The sequence below is a fragment of the Abramis brama genome (genome assembly GCF_963993115.1).
Source record: "Abramis brama genome assembly, chromosome: 3".
Classification (NCBI taxonomy): Eukaryota; Metazoa; Chordata; class Actinopteri; order Cypriniformes; family Leuciscidae; genus Abramis; species Abramis brama.
In genome coordinates this window covers 55,474,878-55,494,222 of record NC_139965.1, presented here as the reverse complement: position 1 = coordinate 55,494,222, position 19,345 = coordinate 55,474,878, and the positions used below count along the sequence as shown (strand labels likewise).

The following is a 19,345-nucleotide window of genomic DNA, read 5'->3' as shown; positions in this document are numbered from 1 at the left end:
ACCAAAAGGGCAAAGTTTGAAAATAAAAGCTACTGGCTTCTTTTCTCTTGAAGAAAGAAGATGGGCATCGGGCCACCAAAACACTATGCGCACTTAACAAGTTCACACTACGCCTGCGATCCTGCTGTCGGCCTCTGTTCTACTCATGGTAAGGTGCGTCTTTTAAACTCAAAGCAAATAAACCAACAACACTATGCTGATACATATGAGCTTGATATTATTTCCCACTGAAAAGTGAGTCATGTTTACCTGATCCAGAACCCTCCCCTTTATGATTCCCTCTACACTGATAAGAGAACAGCAAACACATAGACATTTGGCAAAATCTCAGCCTGTCTATCAGTATAGCTCTGATGAGTCTTGGACATTAATTACTGTTTCCTCAGTAAATCAAAGCGCTCCACTTCAGTCCCGGATGCGGGCGACGTATGGCTGAACAACGATCTCTGGGAGACATCTATGCGATTCCAACATTTGAAGTCCATTTACAAGGAAGGGCAAAGTAATAGATCCAAGAGCACTATGATATGCTGAGGCTGAAGTGCTTACAAGCTCGGATGGACTCTAAAAACCGCTGAGTGAAACGCTAGTGAGCTTTACAGTGTGCTGTTGATTCTCAGATACAGGCCGAGTCCAGACTTTACCATGAAGATCTCTGGGACTTCACTCGACCTGAGCGTAACCGACTATGGAATAACCCTGGACCCTACATTCACCATGCTAGAGTTTGACGGTCTTCGTGTTCTCCCTGTACAAACAGGTACGTCTAACCTTTGGTCTGCTGACTCGTTACCCAGTTATTGACGCAAAATAACAGTGTCATGAATTTCTGAAGACAAGCCTTGTTCTATGCTTGGAGACCCTGTTGAAAAGGCCAGCTGTGCTAGTTAATGCTGGTTAGTGCTGGTGAACCAGTTTAACCATGTAAACCTGCATGGTCTTTCTAATGAATCAAGGAAGTCTAGCTGGTTTAGTTAGTTGGGTCCATGATAAAGTAAAGGAAATATCTTTAGAAAAGTCTTTAGAAATGTAATTTTTGTATTCCTGTTGGTTTCATATGGTCTTGAAAAACCTTTGTACCAATTTTAATGTATTTTGAATTACATTTTTTCAAGGTAAAATGTATCTATTATATAAATATCATGGATTATTAATGAATATCATATCAATAAAGCTTTTGGCCATCACGTGACATTTTCATACCTGAACTAATCTTGCCTTGACATGTTAAAAAGTTCAAATATTGTATTCATATTTTATTAAAAGGAGTATTGACCTTGACATACAGTCATGAGGGTCTTCAAGGGTTCTCTCTAGGATTCATCATTTTATGTACCACATGACTTTGAATTTTTTGAAATAATAATATAAAAAAAACTAGAATATAATTATTTTAATGAGGCATTTTCTTCATTATGATATCAGGACATTTGCCCTGACATTCTTGAAATTAAATGTAAAAAAAATAATAAAAAAAACATAAGTGTCCTGTCATTGACCTATCCTGGTGCACCGTATCCCATTCTCGCGACCATCTTCCAAAACACAATTTATCCTGTTGACCAGCAAAGTTGGCCTTTTCAGCAGGGGAGACTTGTTTGAATATGATTGATATTGCATTTGAGTTGCATATACACTACATGCACGGCTGACTTAAAACATAAACACAAAGATAAATGTTTAAAAGCGGTCTGTCAGCAGTTTGTATGCATGTCTGCTGCCAATGAACATGGAGAACTGTAATGCAAGCCAAGTAGAGCATGTGTTTAACCATTCTCATTTTTAAACTCTTCCATACTTGAGTGTTTAGGCCATTTGCTCACAGAGCAGGGCACTAAAAGTAACTTCACAATGACATTAGGTCCTATAGCATGAGATGCTGCTATTTCAATTACTATCTGGCCATAAGAGGACTTTTCAAAAGCCTGTACACACACCACTTCAACCTGTTCCTGCTTTCCATTATAATCTCATTTTCTATAATCATTAGAAGCGCTGCTGATTCAGATATACTGGATCCATCTTACCAAAGCACACATGCGTGGGTGCCAGAAGCGTTGCAGACTCTTAATATAATATAACTGGCCTTTGAACCCAGAGGCGTTCTGTATGTTAGAGGATATTACCTCTCTGAGTGGGTTTAAAGTGCAGGTTATTATTTGCATACATTAGGCTTTATTCCTGCATCGCCTAAGTGAAGATGTGACGTTCACTGGCTTGGGATGCAAACTGGTGGCAATCAAATACAGAGCCCGATTTAATGCAACACATGAGGGAATTGAATTAAATTTTAGCTAACACTGCGAAATTACCTAGGAAATAGATGTAGACGGAGTCTTTTCACTGACCCGTTTAATTAAATGGAGTTTCTCTTTCGCAAAGTAATAAGTACAGACACTCTGACTCGGAGCGGATGACCCACTGGGTTATTGGACACATTTCCTCCGCTGATTAAAAATTGCAATCATTTACATCAGGTGTCTGTACAAGGGGACTGCCAATTATCTCAATCTCAGTCTCAAATGTGGAAAAAAACTAAATGCAATATTGTTAACTTCAACCAAAAATATAGTTATGAAGCTAAAGTTCAGTGTTATTGTCACTATGAAAATCACACAGTTTTTTTTTTTTTTTATCTCTTCTCTGATTATGTGTTTAATAGCACGAGTGCGGGACAACGTCACTCACATGAGATCCACCAATAGCAAACCACAAGCATCCAATCAATTTCCCATGGACCCACACATTTTTTCATGTTTGAGAAGCAATTTATCTCAGATATATGTCACAATACATACAATACGCAAGACAATCGCAACTTTGGTTTCATCAACTTTAAGTAAAATTAAAATGAAATGTACATCAATAATGAATATTTCATTTGCATAAAAAAAAGGTTAAAGACCCCTGCGTTACATGAAGAAATACACAGACAAGATTAATCTGTATAGATTTGCCTTTGAGTAAAGAGCTCTAGGTGATAATTACTGATAATACACAGACAAACTCGATTAGACGGTCAAATTTAGACCACTGGATCCATTCAGTTTTCCACTTCACAGAAATTGCTACAGAAAGCCTCCAACAACCAGAATACACTATTTAGCCATTTAGCTGATAGAAAATGTGTGCAAAGTGTTTAAAAGTATTAAATATATTAAAGGGATAGTTTTCCCCAAAATGAAAATTCTGTCATTAATTACTCTCCCTCATGTCATTCCAAACCCTGTTCTAAAGACTGTTGTTCATCTTCGAAGCACAAATGAAGAAGACTTTCTGTCCCTCCGTTGACAGCTGTGCAACTACCACTTCAAAAAGTTCATAAAGAGATTGTAAAACTAATCCATGTGAATGGAGTTCAGTCCACATTTTCTGAAGAGACTCAGTCGCTTACAATGAACAGCTTTAATTCAGATTTAATTGAACTTTTATTCAAACATAAACATTGATCAGCGAACATAAGCAGAAGCTCAACTGAACCTGCTTGACGTTTGAGAACAAACCTCATTGGTTCTTGCTGAAGCTCAAACGTGCTGCATAACACGAGAACAAACCTCATTGGTTCTCGCGTGTCAAGCGAACATGCTTGAGCTTCGTTTATTACAACTGATGTTTGACTTGATGAATGTTTATATGTGAATAAAAGCCAATCTGTTCATCATATAAAGCGAAAATTCAGCTTTACCATCACATTTTTAAATATATTAAAACAGAAAACAGTTATTTTCAATTGTTATAATATTTCATAGTATTACTGTTTTTACAAACAAATGCAGCCTCGGTAAGCTTCGACTTCTTTCAAAAAATGTACAGAACCCAAACTTTTGAATGGTACATGTAGTTAAGATGATATTTCATACATCAAAATCTGTTTTCTCCACTCTTTTTCCAACTAAGATCCACTAATACCAGGCCATGCAGCTCCATCAGTCGCAGTGCCTGCACCGCAGCAGAGCAGCATGAATCTCTGTGCTATCTGTGCAGACAGAGCAACAGGAAAACATTATGGTGCTTCCAGCTGTGATGGCTGCAAGGGCTTCTTTAGAAGGAGTGTGCGCAAGAACCATGCCTACACATGCAGGTGAGAATTCACCTTCAGATTCATAACTGTCCGCTTTACACACTCACCATTCATTTTTAATTCATCTCTAAACCTGCTAGTGTAGTAACCGATAGAAGGGTTAAAAAATTCACTTTTGAGGTGAATTAAGATTTCAGATACTGTTTGTTATCTGTAACTTATTGAGAGCACAATGAAAGCCAGTGTGGATCACATAGACATTGGCTGTGACCCAGGCATTCACTGAATTTAAAGGGGTGGTTGAATATGATTTCACTTTTCTAACTCAAGTTAGTGTGTAATGTTCGGCAAAGTTACAACGCTCAAAGTTCAAAACAAAGGCAGATATTTTATTTTAAAGAAATTGCTTTTTAAGGACTACAACAAACTGCTGGTAGGGACTACACAACATTCCTCCCGGGTTAGTTACATCATGAACCCTAAAATTTACATAAACCCCACCCCCGGGAACGCAATTTGTAGATTATCAAGACAGAATATGCTAATCAATGACTAGAAGATAACTACACATAAGCTACCTAAATTCACCAACTAACCATTCAGAAATGTTGTCTACATGTTGTCACTTCTTCTTGAGTCTCTCCATCTTTCTGACTTCGGTTTGAACATAAAAGGCTAAAAGTTTTTCACTGCATGTCTATGTGAGGTAAAAGTACACAAGCTGCTGTTGTTCCGCCCTCTGTGCTGGGAGCAGCAGCTCATTTGCATTTAAAGAGACAGACACAAAAACGGTGCGTTTTTGACTTTAAAATGCTATATAAAAATATCTGTGGGGTATTTTGAGCTAAAACTTCACACACACACTCTGAGGACATCAAAGAGTTATTTTACATCTTGTGAAAAGGGCATTATACCACCCCTTTAAAGGTACACTATGGCCCTCCTACTGCTCATTTTCATTAAACTTTTACTAGTCCTAGGTTTAAGAGAACCAGTTTAGATGGAAAGGATCTCAAGCTGACTAGCTGAAGATGTTACTGTACCATTAATAAACAACAAGGTACTTCCTTAAAAAAAATACCAACAACCTAGAATCATAATGAAATGACCCTTCACAATGATGCTTTACAACAAACTCTGTTAGAGAATATGGCAATTTATCAGTTTGAGAAAATGCCGTACAGTACTAACCTGTTGAGTAATAGAAATGTCATCTCCTCGTCGCTTTTACAACATTTCAAATCCCTCAGTTCTCGCCGAGCCATTGTTGATTCTCGTTTTATTTCGAGCTCTGTCATTCTCTCTTTGCCAGCAGACTCTCCTCTGTTCGGCGTTTGTTTAAAACAGGTGATTTCCCGAAGGTTTAAGAATTAGCGTGCTTCATCATGTCAACCTTTCTCGCTGGTTGTGACAACTATGCAACTCCCACACCATACAAGCGTCAAAGTAGCCTGAGCAACTTCTTTCCGAGGAGACACATACGCGAGTGACGCATGTACGCAATTTCCCCACGAAAACCATCCCGTGAGGTCGATAAAATAAACAATTATAATAGGCTTAGCATAGTGAATCAGAAAACACAATTAAAAAAAAATACTGATGATGTATTGACTCCTTATTTAAATGTTGTTAATTTTGTAAATGTTACATGTTGTAGGCTAAACAAAAATGTTACATGTTGTAGGCTACCTTTATAAGGAACAGAATTCATAATTTAAGAAAGCAGAATTAAAATCAATCAATAAAAATATTATTAGCATTTTCTCATTCACAAAATATAATTTACAATAATACAGATAGCATTTTTGTAGTATTTTCAGAAACATTGTATTATACATAATATACATTAAATGAATATTGAAATACAACCAATACAAATGGGGGTAACACTTACAATAAGGTTTAATTTGTTATTTTTTGTTAACTCCATTAGTTAACATGTACTGAACAATCCTTCAACAACATATATTACTATTAGTTTATTTTAATTTAAACATGTGCTAATATATTTTTAATATGTAAAAAAAAAAAAAAAAACTGTGGCCCAGTTTCACAGACAGGGCTTAGATTGAGTTTCCAGGATTAGGCCTTAGGTCAATTTTTTGGACATTTAAGTAGCTTTTATAAACATTTCTTAGAAACATTACTGTTGTGCACCAAACAATAATTGTAATATTGTAATATTTACAATTGTAATTGTAATACTTTAATATTTTAAGATGTGTCAGTGCAAGTTGCTTTCAGTTAAACAGCTCAATAATGCATTTTAGTCTGAGACTATCTTAAGTCTCATCTGTGAAACTAGGGGATAATTTGTTAACATTGTGCACTACATGTACAAATGATCAATTGTATTTTTAACATTAACAAAGATTAATAAAAGTTGTTTTTGTTTTTGTTTTTTTTAAATACATTGCTCTCTGTTTAGCTCACAAATAAGACCTTATTTTAACGTTACTGAAGTGTATATTATATACATTTTCTCTATATATGCAATCCTATACAACAGAAGTTGATGTCAGAGCTTATAACGCAAATGTTATTTCACAACTCCACAGGAGTTGACTGACACATATTGTCTATGTCTTATATTAAAAAAACACCTTCATCAGAAGCTGGAAGAGCATGACCTGAAGTGTTTCATTGGATCTCTTCAAATGTGAGAATTATAGTAGTCTATGTATTTCTGTCTTTCTTTGTTTGAAGGTTCAGCAGGCAGTGTGTGGTGGACAAAGACAAAAGAAACCAATGTCGATATTGCAGACTTCGAAAGTGTTTCAGAGCCGGCATGAGGAAAGAAGGTAAAAGTATGAGAAAAGTCAATTTCATTTTAGTTTATGATGCAGAGTTTAAAGGCTTTCTTCAAGGTCACAGATCTGGACTAGGCCTACATATAAACTAATTGAGTTTTTGGACTTATCCCAATACTTATGAATGTCTGCATACCTCTGTGAATTCAAGATATTGAACAACTGGGTGAGCTCAAACTATTACAATAAGGCAATTCCCAAAACCATCATATAAATTTTAATATACTGTCAAGGTGAAAAGCAAAGAAACAATATAAAAGTATCTGGGCCACTGATTAAAATCTTTAGAAAGGTATTGTTCTGCTCCGTGCATGAGCCTAAGACATCTTGTTAAAGTTTCACAGTGATGGCTAATGTCCTTTGTCCTTTTCATTTATTGGAATAGAGAATGTACTGTCCGAAGGATGAAGCTGCATCCATTTAAAAAAAGTAACACAGCTCCAGAGATACAGTAACGTTGAGTGATCTACCTGATGGTATCTGAAAAGATCTAATAAATAGTACTTACTACTCTTTTTGTTTTGGGCAGGGCTGTTCTTCAGATTAATATTGAAAAAAGGTATATAGTTAACTGTATAAACACAATACCTGCCCTTGTAAAAAGTGCACTGTATCATAGTTTTAAAAAAGTAATTATTACAGAAATCACATGCTTTAAAATAATATATTTAAGTGCAATCTGAATGTAATGTTTTCATACACTCAATTGCATGTTAAGTGCAATAAAATGAAATGTATTCAATTATATTAAATGCGATTAAATAATATTAAATGCAAAGTTCTTTTCCGGTGTTACACTGTGACAGTAACTGTGACAGAACTGTGACAGAATAGTCAAAATTTAGCAAATGCTAATTTAAAAGTTCAACTTTTAAATTAGCATTTGCTAAATTTTGACTATTTCTATTTAAAGTGCATGGTCTGGCTCCATTGTTATCTGTTTTCTATAAGGAAACACTGGTAAATTGCTATCATCATTTTTCACTGATCTTGGCTTGTGTCTCTTAGCTGTTCAGAATGAGCGCGACCGTATCAGCTGTCGTAGAGAAGGCCAAGCCATGGGCACTCTCACCATTGATGTGCTGATGCAGGCAGAGGCTTTCACTCAGGTGAGCTTTCTGATCAACTTACTTTCAAAACATTCACATTTGTGAACAATATTCCTTTCTTTCAAAACACACTTTAATACCTTACAATACCTTATATGTATTGAATAAAATGATAAAACCTAACCACAATTTAAGAGAGACAACGAGCATGAAAATAAGCTAAAACTACTAAAAATCAAGATATTTCTTATTTGAATTCACTTCTCAACAACTGTCTTGATGTAACATTGGTTAAAAAGAGTATGAACACTGAAGACCATTCATCTCCTAAAACGTCTGGAAATCTGAAGTTTAATTTTGAATTTTTAAATTAATTTAATTTTAATTTACAGAAACGAGGAGTGTTCACAGATTAAAATAAGATTTGAAAACAAAACTAGAACTAGAGTGCCTGAGTTGAGGCAACTAGAGTTGAGTCAAAGGCCCTGTTTACACCTGGTATTAAGATGTGTTTTGGTCGATCAGATCACAAGTAGATGAAAAGACACATACCTGGTGTTTTAATCCATCTCTTTTATCCACTTTCAACCACTTCTGTCCTGATTTCTTTGAGGGGAGGGTCTATGTGCGGGTATGGGCTTTTTCAGATCTTTCGATCCAATGGACGAAATAAGCTCACGTAATTTACATATAAACACGACCAGACACAACAGAAAAACACACGGAGAGCATCAGCTTTCGTTTCTACTCTGACAGCCGTAAGACCACACTGCATACATTGAGTGTGTGTTAGAAGTGTGTGTTAGATGAGTGTGTGTTAGAAAGCAGGAATGGTGAGAGAACATTGTGCTTGATACGTTTTTCATCTTCAAACCAAACCAACAAAGTTTAAATCCCATCTGGCTAGAGCGCTTCCCATAAGGTTTATGCATTAGGTCAGTAGGCGGAGAGTAGACAGTCTTTTGTGGCTATTTAACACATTCGACCACATGTCTACACTACAAAAGCACTTCAGTTGAATGCGTTTTCCACTACCTCTGGGAGTGGTCGAAAGTGGACAAGCTCAAAACGTTTTAGACCCCGTTTACACCTGTATTTATTTATCGTCCACTTGTGATCCAATCGACCCAAACGCATCTTAATACCAGGTGTATACCAGGCCAAAAAGGTTGAGAACCACTTATTTACCTCATACATTTTGCTTCTTGAGTTGTTTCAGCTTCAGTTTATGGTTTTATCAACTAACTGTACTTATTCTGCTGTCTACAGAACCCCTCCCAGAATGTCATGAGGGACATCAACAGCAAGAAGATCGCCTGCGTGGGTGATGTGTGTGAGTCCATGAAACAGCAGCTCCTCCTCCTAGTGGAGTGGGCCAAGCGTATCCCTGAATTCTGTGAGCTATCGGTGGATGACAGGGTAGGCCTGTTCCCAACTTGTTTGATCATGAGCTATCACTTCTTGTATATGGCAGGCACCAAGTGTCTTGTATGTTGATGTGTGTGTGCAGGTGGCGCTGTTGAGGGCTCACTCTGCAGAGCACCTTATCTTAGGGGTGGCACGACGTTCACTTCCCTACAATGACATCATCCTGCTGGGTGAGTGTGTGTGTGTGTGTGTGTGTGTGTGTGTGTGTGTGTTTTTTAAGTGTTTTTTGCTAGTTTCAGCCCGATGCAGTTATCATTTTCACATCCTGCGCCATTGTTTAAATACCAAATGTATTTGCACCCATCTGTGCACCCATTGATGTGCTGGTCTGAAAACGAGGTGTGATCAGGCACATTGTTGGCGCGTTGCTATTTTGAGGCAACTGAAATAGACTGCGCAATTGACCAACAAAATCCTGGTCTAAAGTCAATGGCACAGTATTTTTTGGTGTATTTAAAGGGCGCGTTAGTAATATGCGCCTATAGGCGGGTCCACAATGCACGTACACTCTGCTTATTACACACACAGGGAGGCACAGCAGCATATAAACATGCCAAATATTAAAAATAAAAGTATTACAATGTAAAAGATTAATATTGTGTGCATAAAGATATGGTGGAATCCGGCTTGTCCCGTAGCTTTAACCTCGCGCACAAGCAGATCCATTTCCTCGCTAGAGAATCGTTCAGTTTTTCCACTTGCATTCCGCCATGTAAATAGCGAATCCGACAAAGCCGCGAGCGCAACTGGCTTTTAAAGGGAATTGGAGATGAGACTCTGATTGGTTTATTGCACGTTACACCCAAAACACACTCATTACTCATTAAGAGAATAGGGACAACCCTTTTAGACCATTTTTCCCATCCTTAAACTAGCAAAAGTGGATTTGGACACACCCTAAGTGCACTTGCGCCATGCACTTTATACCATACGCTTAGATCGTTAAAATAGGGCCCTGCATGTGTGTGTGTGTGTGTGTGTGTGTGTGTGTGTGTGTGTGGTCACTTGTAAATGTGCCATTCATACTGTGTATATTGGGAAAAGGGTTAGTTATAATCAATACATTTTCAGTACCAGAGCTATTTCTGAAATATACACCTATGTGCTTTAATGACAACATAGGAATATACATTTTTTAAAAGGTACAGAGCTCACAAGGTAATGCATTTGAATTACCCAAAAATGGCTAGCTTGTACATGAGCATGATTTGTCATTATACTGTGTTTGTACAGGAAACGACTTCATCATACCTTTTAGAGGCACCGAGCAGGAGATGTCCAAGGTAGCAGCTCGTATCTTGGAAGAGCTGGTGAGACCTCTGAAAGAGCTGAACATCACAGACACAGAATTTGTCTGTCTCAAAACCATTGTCTTCTTCGCCCCAGGTTAGTCAGGGATCATCGCTCTGTTCCCAGTCAAACACACTGTCTGTGCCAGGAGCTTCTGTGCTTGTTCCTGGCACTGATTTGTTGTACTGACATCTTTGGTTTCATGATGTTTTATGAGAATCTATTAATATCTGAGACATGCTGGTGTGGATTGTTGAGTTCTAGACTTTCCTGCCTGGAGGTCTGATTATAACAGTTGAGCCAGGTTGGTCAGTAAGAATTGCTTTGTTTAATTTACTTTGGTTTGAGCAGAGGTTGCCCATTTTTTATCTTCATGTGTTTAACATGAAAATCTAAAAACCTGCATTTTTAAAGTCCCCATGTAGTCAATCTTTTTACCCCTTAAAACTCATCTTTGATCACCAAAATGACATATTTAAGCATTTTTTCCTTGAAAACAAAATTCCTTTGTGCCTTAAAATAGCTTGAATGTAACTCTACACCCTTGCCTCATTTAGCATATGCGGTTCTATGAATATGCAAATTTGCCCCACCTCCACTCACTCACACCAGCTCAGAGATCCACTCGTTGAAGTTGATGTGATTGGTTACAAGGTAGTTTGTGATGTCAGAAACACCAGCGATTTCAAACCGCATTTTTTGCAGTTTTAAGGAGAAAATATTTAGCAATGGTATTGACTTTGCACATGGTCTGTCTTAAACCATATTAAAAACACCATATAAACAACATTAAAAACTTGATTTTCACCACAGGGGGACTTTAAAGATATACTGTATTACAGGTATTTTCTCTTCTTTTTCTGGTCACACTTTATATTACAGTAGGTTTCTTTACTCTGTACTTAAACATTTTTTTTAGATACAGTGAACTTATTGTGTTCTTGTTGTATTGCAAGGTTAGCGGTGGTATGGGTAGGTTTAAGAGTGGGTTATTGGGTAAGGGAAGGGTCAATAGTGTAATTATAGATTAACATACAGTAGATTATAGATGTAATTATGTGCAGGTATTTTTAAATATAAGTACAATGTAAAAACATGTACACAATAAGTACACTGTACCAAATGATTAATTTAAATGTTAGTACATAGTAGTTAAAGACACTTAATATAAAGTGGGGCCTGTTTTCCTTTCTCTACTCAAAAGTATTTTAAACAAAACACATTTTCTTAAAAAAAATATATATATTCTAATAGGGCGTCTGTTTGCACTAAATGCAAATATCCAGCAAAGGCTATTTACACTAGCTCTGCCCACCATAAGCATCCATTTATGATTTTAATAAATATAATCATATTCACTGAATATGTTGTTATTGCATACTCTTTCGCAGTGTACTACAATATGCTAAGGTGCAAATAGTATTTGCTACTGTATATAAATAGAATCTAACAATATTTACACTTGGTGCAAAGAAAATATTGCTATTTTGAACGATGTAAAGTTTTTGTGCCAACATTTTGAGAAGATTATTAAAGACCAGATAACTCTGAACGGATGTTCTATTAGCATTACTGGAAGAACATTTGTTCATAACTTTGAGAGAACCTTGCCAGATCATTCTGAGAACATTCCCTGTTAGCTAGGAAACAACTGCATAAAAGAGTTGGACAGAATTCAGAACAGAAGTTTTGGCTTCCTTTCAATTCATGAGTTGGAATGCATGATTTTTGCACCTTAAACCAGTTCCAGCCATTCGTCCAAAGGCTTTAACTATCTGTCTATATTTGTTGCTCATAACAAAAGACATTTTCACAGAAATACCAACACTGCACATAAAAAAATCTGTTATCCATTCCATGCTCTAAACATTTTGTTTAACACAAAACATCTCTCAATGAGCTTTGTTTTGCAACCGATCTGTGTTTCAGATTGCCCTGGACTGCAGTGCGCTCAGGCAGTGCGCAGACTGCGATTCCAGGCCCAGGTGCTGCTGGATGAGTCCACTAGTGAGCAGCGAGGGCGGTTTGGGGAGCTGTTGTTGTTGCTGACCACACTTCAGAGCGTGGCCTGGCAGATGGTGGAGCAGCTGCAGCTCATGCGTCTCTTGGGCAAAGCCAATGTGGACAGCCTGTTGATGGAGATGCTCCTGGGAGAAGAAGCAACCAGAGGACCTGAAGCACTGCCGGCCTCAGGTACAAAACCAATGGGCTTTGTCCCGAAGGAAAGAACAATCATAAGTGAGATCTCTTTAATATCTAAATTATATCTTCTAGCCAGCAGTGAGAATAAATGGAGAGCAAATTAAGACACTTGCTGAAGTCTCAAGCATCCCAGATCTGACAAAAGTACACCAGGAATCTCAGATTTGTCTCCATTGAGAGATTATCATGATATCAAAGACTGCAGTTACAAATCAAAGATCTCATTTCTCATCAAATTCTTGTGCTTAATTGTATTGAATGCACTGTATGTAGTGTACTTCAAATCTTAAATGTCTATTTTTTCAAACTTATTGTACATGCATATAATATAATATTAATGAAATAAAAGGCCACTTAAGTGTACTTAGAGTAAACCTGCCTGACTGTTTCTTAACACACTTATTCAATAGTACATTTAAAGTTAATATATTTAAAATGTACTAAGTTCATGATTGCAAATGTGTAAATACAAATATATTTAAAAAGTCACATACAAGTTTCAATGGAAATGACATTCAAGTATATTTTAGTTTTACTATAAATACATTGCACATTTCCAAGACAATATAATTATCAAATTCCATATAAAGATTTAGCACACTAAATTTCAGCTGATTGCATTTAATATAAATTTAAACTACTATAATACATGTTCTTTTGATTGCAATTAACATGCAATTAAGTGTCCGAAAACATTAGCCTGTTCACACTTAAATATATTCATTTAAGAATATGTATTATTTCCATATTAAGTACTCTTTTTGAAAATATGCCACTTCTAGCTCTATACTCATATTCTATGTCAAAAATGGTCTCTTCTATGTTTATTTCTCCCAAGGAATTTTAGGAGAAACATGAGACCAAAAAAATCAATCAAAAGTCTAAGATATCTGAGAATTTCATAAACTCAACTGAACAGTAAAGTGTTCCTCTAGGGTTGCCATACTGCTGATTTGGGATCTGTATATAATCTCTTGGATTTAGGTGAGCAGAGCTTGTCCTGAGACATTATGGAGAGAGTTACTGTAAACTTTTTCCAGCATAAACTTCATTGAACTCAGAGCTGGTTAAGATTCCATAGGAGATCTCAGTCCAGAGTCCATCTGTCTCAGTCTAAGCTCTCGGGCTAAAGATAAGACTCACCATTAGCGCTCTGAGGGAGTTGAGGCTCTTTCTGACTTACCTGCAGTTAAAGGCACAATATGTAACTTTTTTGCTTTAAAAATAGCAAAAATCACTATATCTATGTTATATATTTTTTTTAGTTGTGTACTTACATTATCCCGACTGTTTCCAACAACTTTCAAACCAGGAGAAATTTGTAATTTAATTTGAAGACACGTCCCGTTTCTTTATTTCCGTTTTGTCGCCGTCAATGGCGTCATATCCGCGTTGTCCCTGGTTTCCGCTCGTACTGCCATAGCAACCAGAGCTATGAACTAGAGCCCTCTGATAGTAACCAAAGCGACAGACGTGGACAAATGTGTAGTTCGCAATGTCCATTTGCACGCTGTTGTTGTTTCGTTCAAACATTATGGACCATGGGAAGCAGACTTTGGATAAAAAAGGAGAACTAAAACGAGAATCAATATCAGCGCGGTGTTTTCGAGATGCCGAGAGCTCCCATAGACAGTATATAAACGAGAGCTCCACGTCCGAGACTCGACCGCTTCTACATGTACTTTGTTAAAACAGGTGAGCACATTTACATAAAACTAATCAATGTTATATAGTTCAACAATGATGAAATGTTAGAATATGATCTGTATGTTATTCTAATGTTGATCTAGCTTACTGCTAGTCTCATACAGACAGACTAACACATACATTTCAACACATTTAAATGCAGTTTAGTGTGCTAGTGTAATGTTAGACGCTGCGTTACCTCACAAGTTTAATTTGTCTAATAAACTGACCTGTGAGTAGTAATTCTGCGTGTAGTTCGGTAGAATGAAATGTCCATATTCCTTTTATATCTGCGGGACTTGCGTCGCTTGTGGAGCTGATAGCTGTCTCTTAGCAATCCCGAACTGCTTTATATCACAGTCATGATAAAAACATCGATGTATTCAGTCATCCATAAACATTAGATCGGTCGGCTTGACGTTGACCACAAGATCCATAATTCTTAGCAAATGTTGCGTCATCAATCTACGCCTTTGTTATTGTAAATAGGTTAGCGACCCCTAGTGGCGAAAAATTCCATACTGTCCGTTTAAAGTATGAATGTGTTGGAAATGGAATAAAACAGTAACTTTTCTGTCTTTCTGTAGAGTCTAATCCTGAGCCACTTATATTCAGCACAGCTACAGAGTCTGTCCTCTCCAGAGGAATACTGACGGAGCATATCCCAATGCATAACTTCACATCGGTGATCCTTCCTGTACCCTCTTGTGAGTATAGCAAGCTCGGGTAGTCCAGCTGTCAATCTTATACAGTTTAAAGGGATAGTTCACCCTAAAATCTAAATTCTGAGATCATTTAGCATCTCAGCATCATGTCATTCCAAACCTGGATGGATTTTTGTACCTCTGGAACACAAAAGAACATATTTTGCACAATGTCCATGCTGCACTTTTCCATACAATAACAGCAGTGATCAGGAGCTGCTTACTGTTAAAAAAAAAATAATAATAATAATAATATATATATAATATATTTCGTTCTACTTTAAAAAATCATGTTTAATTCAATGTGTTTCAAGCTGGGTTTTTTTTTTTATTTATATATAATTGTGAAATTCACAAAGTTAGATTTATTTACTATATTTGCCAATATATGGGGCCAGTATACTGTTAATATGAAGGAATTATCCATATGGACTTTTTATAGGCGTTTTAGCTGTATTTTGATTGTGTTTTAGTTAAAGGAAATGTCTGTAAATCTAATGGATAATGTCCTAGCGGGAAATTACCAGTGCAGGGCCTAAAAGAAAAAAATAACTTTTTTGCCAAGAAAATTTACCGGCCATAAATATTTTTTACCGGTTTTGTTTTTGAAAAAACAGGTTGCAATAACACCAGAATTTTAATACTCTCTATTCCAATTGCCATACCACAGCTAAAACTACTAGCCTAAATAATATATAATTTAAAGACAAGTGAACAGTAATACAATAACAGAAAATCAAGTTACAAGCAATAGCAGAAGTAAATACAATAGAATACAAATTAAATGCAGTGCTTTATACTTTTTTTCAAGTACTGTAGGTCTAACAATAGTTTTCAGGTACAGAAATTAAATAAAGAAATCAAATGTAAAATAATACTGCATATGTCAGGAAGTAGAAGCGGATTCAGTAGCGAGTGAAAAGAAGTAGTGAATGAATGGGTCAGAATCCGAGGAGATGGAAGGTAACAGAGGCACAAGGCAGCGCAGGGACGCAATGGGCAAAACCGATCCTCCGTGGGTCACCGCAGGAACGACCAGGCAGTCAGGGACACAACTCCAAACAGAAGACCAGGACCAGGACCAGGACCAGGACCAGGACCAGGACCAGGACCAGGACCAGGACCAGGACCAGGACCAGGACCAGGACCAGGACCAGGACCAGGACCAGGACCAGGACCAGGACCAGGACCACAAGAGAAACCAAACAATCTGACAACACAGGACGGAATACACAGATATTAAATAGCTGAGCTGACGAGCCGCAGCTGGCGCTAATGAGCTGATCAGCACAATCAGCAGACACACCCACAAGGACACACACACACACACACACACACACACACACACACACACACACACACACACACACAGGGAGAGAGAATGAGTCAATGAATCCATGAACCATGACAGCAAAGTCTTCACTGTATAAATGAAACAATATACAATATTTCACATACATTTTAGGCCTTGTACCTTTTCCATTTTTCTACTGATTTTTTCTTACAGTGCATAAACTTAGTGAATATGACTTGTGAGCAACATTACAAGTATTTTGAAGTCATTCTGTATAATAGCTCTGTGCGATCACAGAATCTTTGTTTTCAGAAAAGTATAAGACTTGAACAGCTGGAATCTGGCACTATATATTTCCCATAAATAAATATAGTCTCTGATCAAAATAAGTGATGGAACGTTGATTTATAGGCATGATAGAAAATGCATGTTTTAATGTTACTTCATTACTTATGAATTGCATTATTAATGTGACTTTTGTCTGCAGCAGGTCTGTCTGAAGATCCCCTGATACCCACACACACTGGGCCTGAGGTCTTCACACATGGACAAGCAGCAGACATGCCAACTGTACACACATGCCTTTAACCACATGTATAAATCCAGACATGACTAACTTTATACACTTAAAGGGATAGTTCACCAAAAATGAAAATTCTGTCATCATTTACTCTCCCTCAAGTTGTTCCAAATCTGTATGAGTTTCTTTCTTCTGCTGAACACAAAATAAGATCTGTTGAAGAATATGGGTAACCAAACTATGGAAGTCAATGGGGACCAGAAACTGTAAATGATGACAAAATGTTAATTTTTGGGTGAACCATCCCTTTAAGACCTTTACCTCTGATACACATGTGCATTGCACACAGAAACTAAAATTGGGGACGGGGAGTCATTGTATTTTACATATAACGAGAACTGCTTAATAATTGTGTTAAAATCTAACAGTGTTAAATTTTTAATGTGAGTGAAAAATTAACAGACAATAAAAAGCCTCCAAGCTGTATTTTGTATTGAGATCACTGGTAAATGATTGTCTAATTTATTGGAAAGTGACATGGCAGGGCGCGTACATAAACATTACAATTCAACAACTCTCATGGGTTCATGGTTCAATCAGATAACAGATATCAAACACATGAGAGTTGGTCTGTCTGGTTGGTTTCCACTTCAAAATATAAGTTTTGTTTTTTGTTTTCTAGACCTAAACATCTATGTTGTGTTATAATATCATGTACATTTCTCTCACTTGTTTTAAAAGAAGAAAAAAAGTTTTTTCACTTTTGCTTAGACTTACGTTTAGTGAATATCAAGACTATTTTTATCATATAATTTACTATGTATAGTAATGAAACTGAATTGAAATTTGAATTTACATTTTTAAACATGAAATATAACGACGAAGTTAGAAAAACAGCAAGCTTAAAAATATCAGACCAATACTTGTACAAAAATATTCACCAGAGGGCGCCAAATGCTTACTATTTTCAAAAGCTTTTCCCATGACAGGATGGGTGATTGTTATGCTTTCATGTCTTATTATTTTTAAAATTGTATTATTTGTTATTTTTTTCCACGAATATACAATTAAAACAAGTAGTCACAATTTAACAAATTATGAAGTGAGTTTAACCCATACAAAAAAAAAACTTTACCTACAAAAACTGTACAAGGAGAATAAAACTAATCTGAACATGTGACTACCTTTAAGTAGTTTTAGATAAGTAATTTCAGATCATCACAGAGAAGGTGCATTTTACCATAATTTTTACCATCACTTCACTTCTTAAATTGCCTGTGTATGAAGTTACGGGTTATTTAAGAGCAAATCTCTGGATTTCTCCGTTCCTCAGTAGGTTAGAAACAAGTTAAAGTTGTGTTGGTCAGGATTTCAGGTGGGATAATCTGACTCATCAGCAGCTTAGTGGGCGGCTATACATCAATAAAGAGATGGAACAAGAAATATTTGGCAACCCCCTGGCAACAGTAGCCACAACGTAAGGATCTGTCCAAATAAGTAAGAACTACACTTGTTAACAGTTATTCAATAGGACCTTCTTTGTCAAACCAATGATTTCATAAACACACAGACACACACTTGCAAAACTAATCATAGCTAATGGATGAGTAATTCTTTCATTGTGCCAAGTTTAATAAAAAAAAGAATGTCCTTACCTTACCTCCCCATGCAGCTATAAAAAAAACTGCCACCATTTTACTATGGTGTTTCCATAGGCATTGTGAATTAGATGCATTTATGCAATAATAGAATGATAAATCATGACAGGAAAACACGTCCGTGAATTCCCTGAAAACACATTTTATCACAGCAGTAAGTAGGTCACATATTTTGTCAGTGAGCAGTAATAACCTGTTGAGAGCATGTTTGTAATCCAGTTCAGATTCAGATATAATTATTCATTTCATGCTTTTAAGAGCCCTCTAAAAAAATCAGATCTACAATAAGATAAAAAAATATTTGCTTTTAACATACAATAAATATAACGTAATTAGGTAGCACTTTAGAATACTGTCCAAGACAGCAACATAGTGTCGGACCAGATTCGGCCCACATCTGGAACGCGTGGAATCCTCATGTACCGGATGCGGCCTGGATCTGTCCCGACACTATGTTGCTGTCTGGGGTTCCATCATTAAAGGGGTCGTATAATGCCCCTTTTTACAATATGTAAAATAAGTCTCTGTTGTCCCCAGAGTGTGTATGCGAAGTTTTAGCTCAAAATACCCCACAGATAATTTTGTACAGCATGTTAAAGTTGTCCCTTTTTGAGTGTCAGTAAAAAGTGTCCCTTTAAATGCAAATGAGCTGCTGCTCCCGGCACAGAGGGCGGAGCTTGTGT

The 19,345-nt window shown here is 36.8% G+C and overlaps 1 protein-coding gene across 3 annotated transcripts; it reads left to right on the top strand.

Annotated features, from left to right (window-relative positions):
* Positions 1 to 37: 37 nt before the first annotated feature.
* hnf4b (hepatic nuclear factor 4, beta) lies at positions 38 to 17,488 on the top strand. Of its 3 annotated transcripts, none has more exons than XM_084110182.1 (10): positions 38 to 760; positions 3,898 to 4,081; positions 6,728 to 6,822; positions 7,840 to 7,940; positions 9,150 to 9,299; positions 9,391 to 9,478; positions 10,542 to 10,694; positions 12,528 to 12,791; positions 15,074 to 15,193; positions 16,975 to 17,488. In XM_084110182.1, the coding sequence occupies exons 1-10, from the start codon at positions 646 to 648 to the stop codon at positions 17,070 to 17,072; spliced, it is 1,368 nt and encodes a 455-aa protein (XP_083966308.1). In that variant the 5' UTR covers positions 38 to 645; the 3' UTR covers positions 17,073 to 17,488. The 3 variants fall into 3 exon arrangements, with proteins under 3 accessions (XP_083966308.1, XP_083966307.1, XP_083966309.1); XM_084110181.1 differs by having other exon boundaries at positions 16,972 to 17,488; XM_084110183.1 differs by lacking the exons at positions 15,074 to 15,193; positions 16,975 to 17,488 and adding an exon at positions 12,873 to 13,171.
* Positions 17,489 to 19,345: the final 1,857 nt, after the last annotated feature.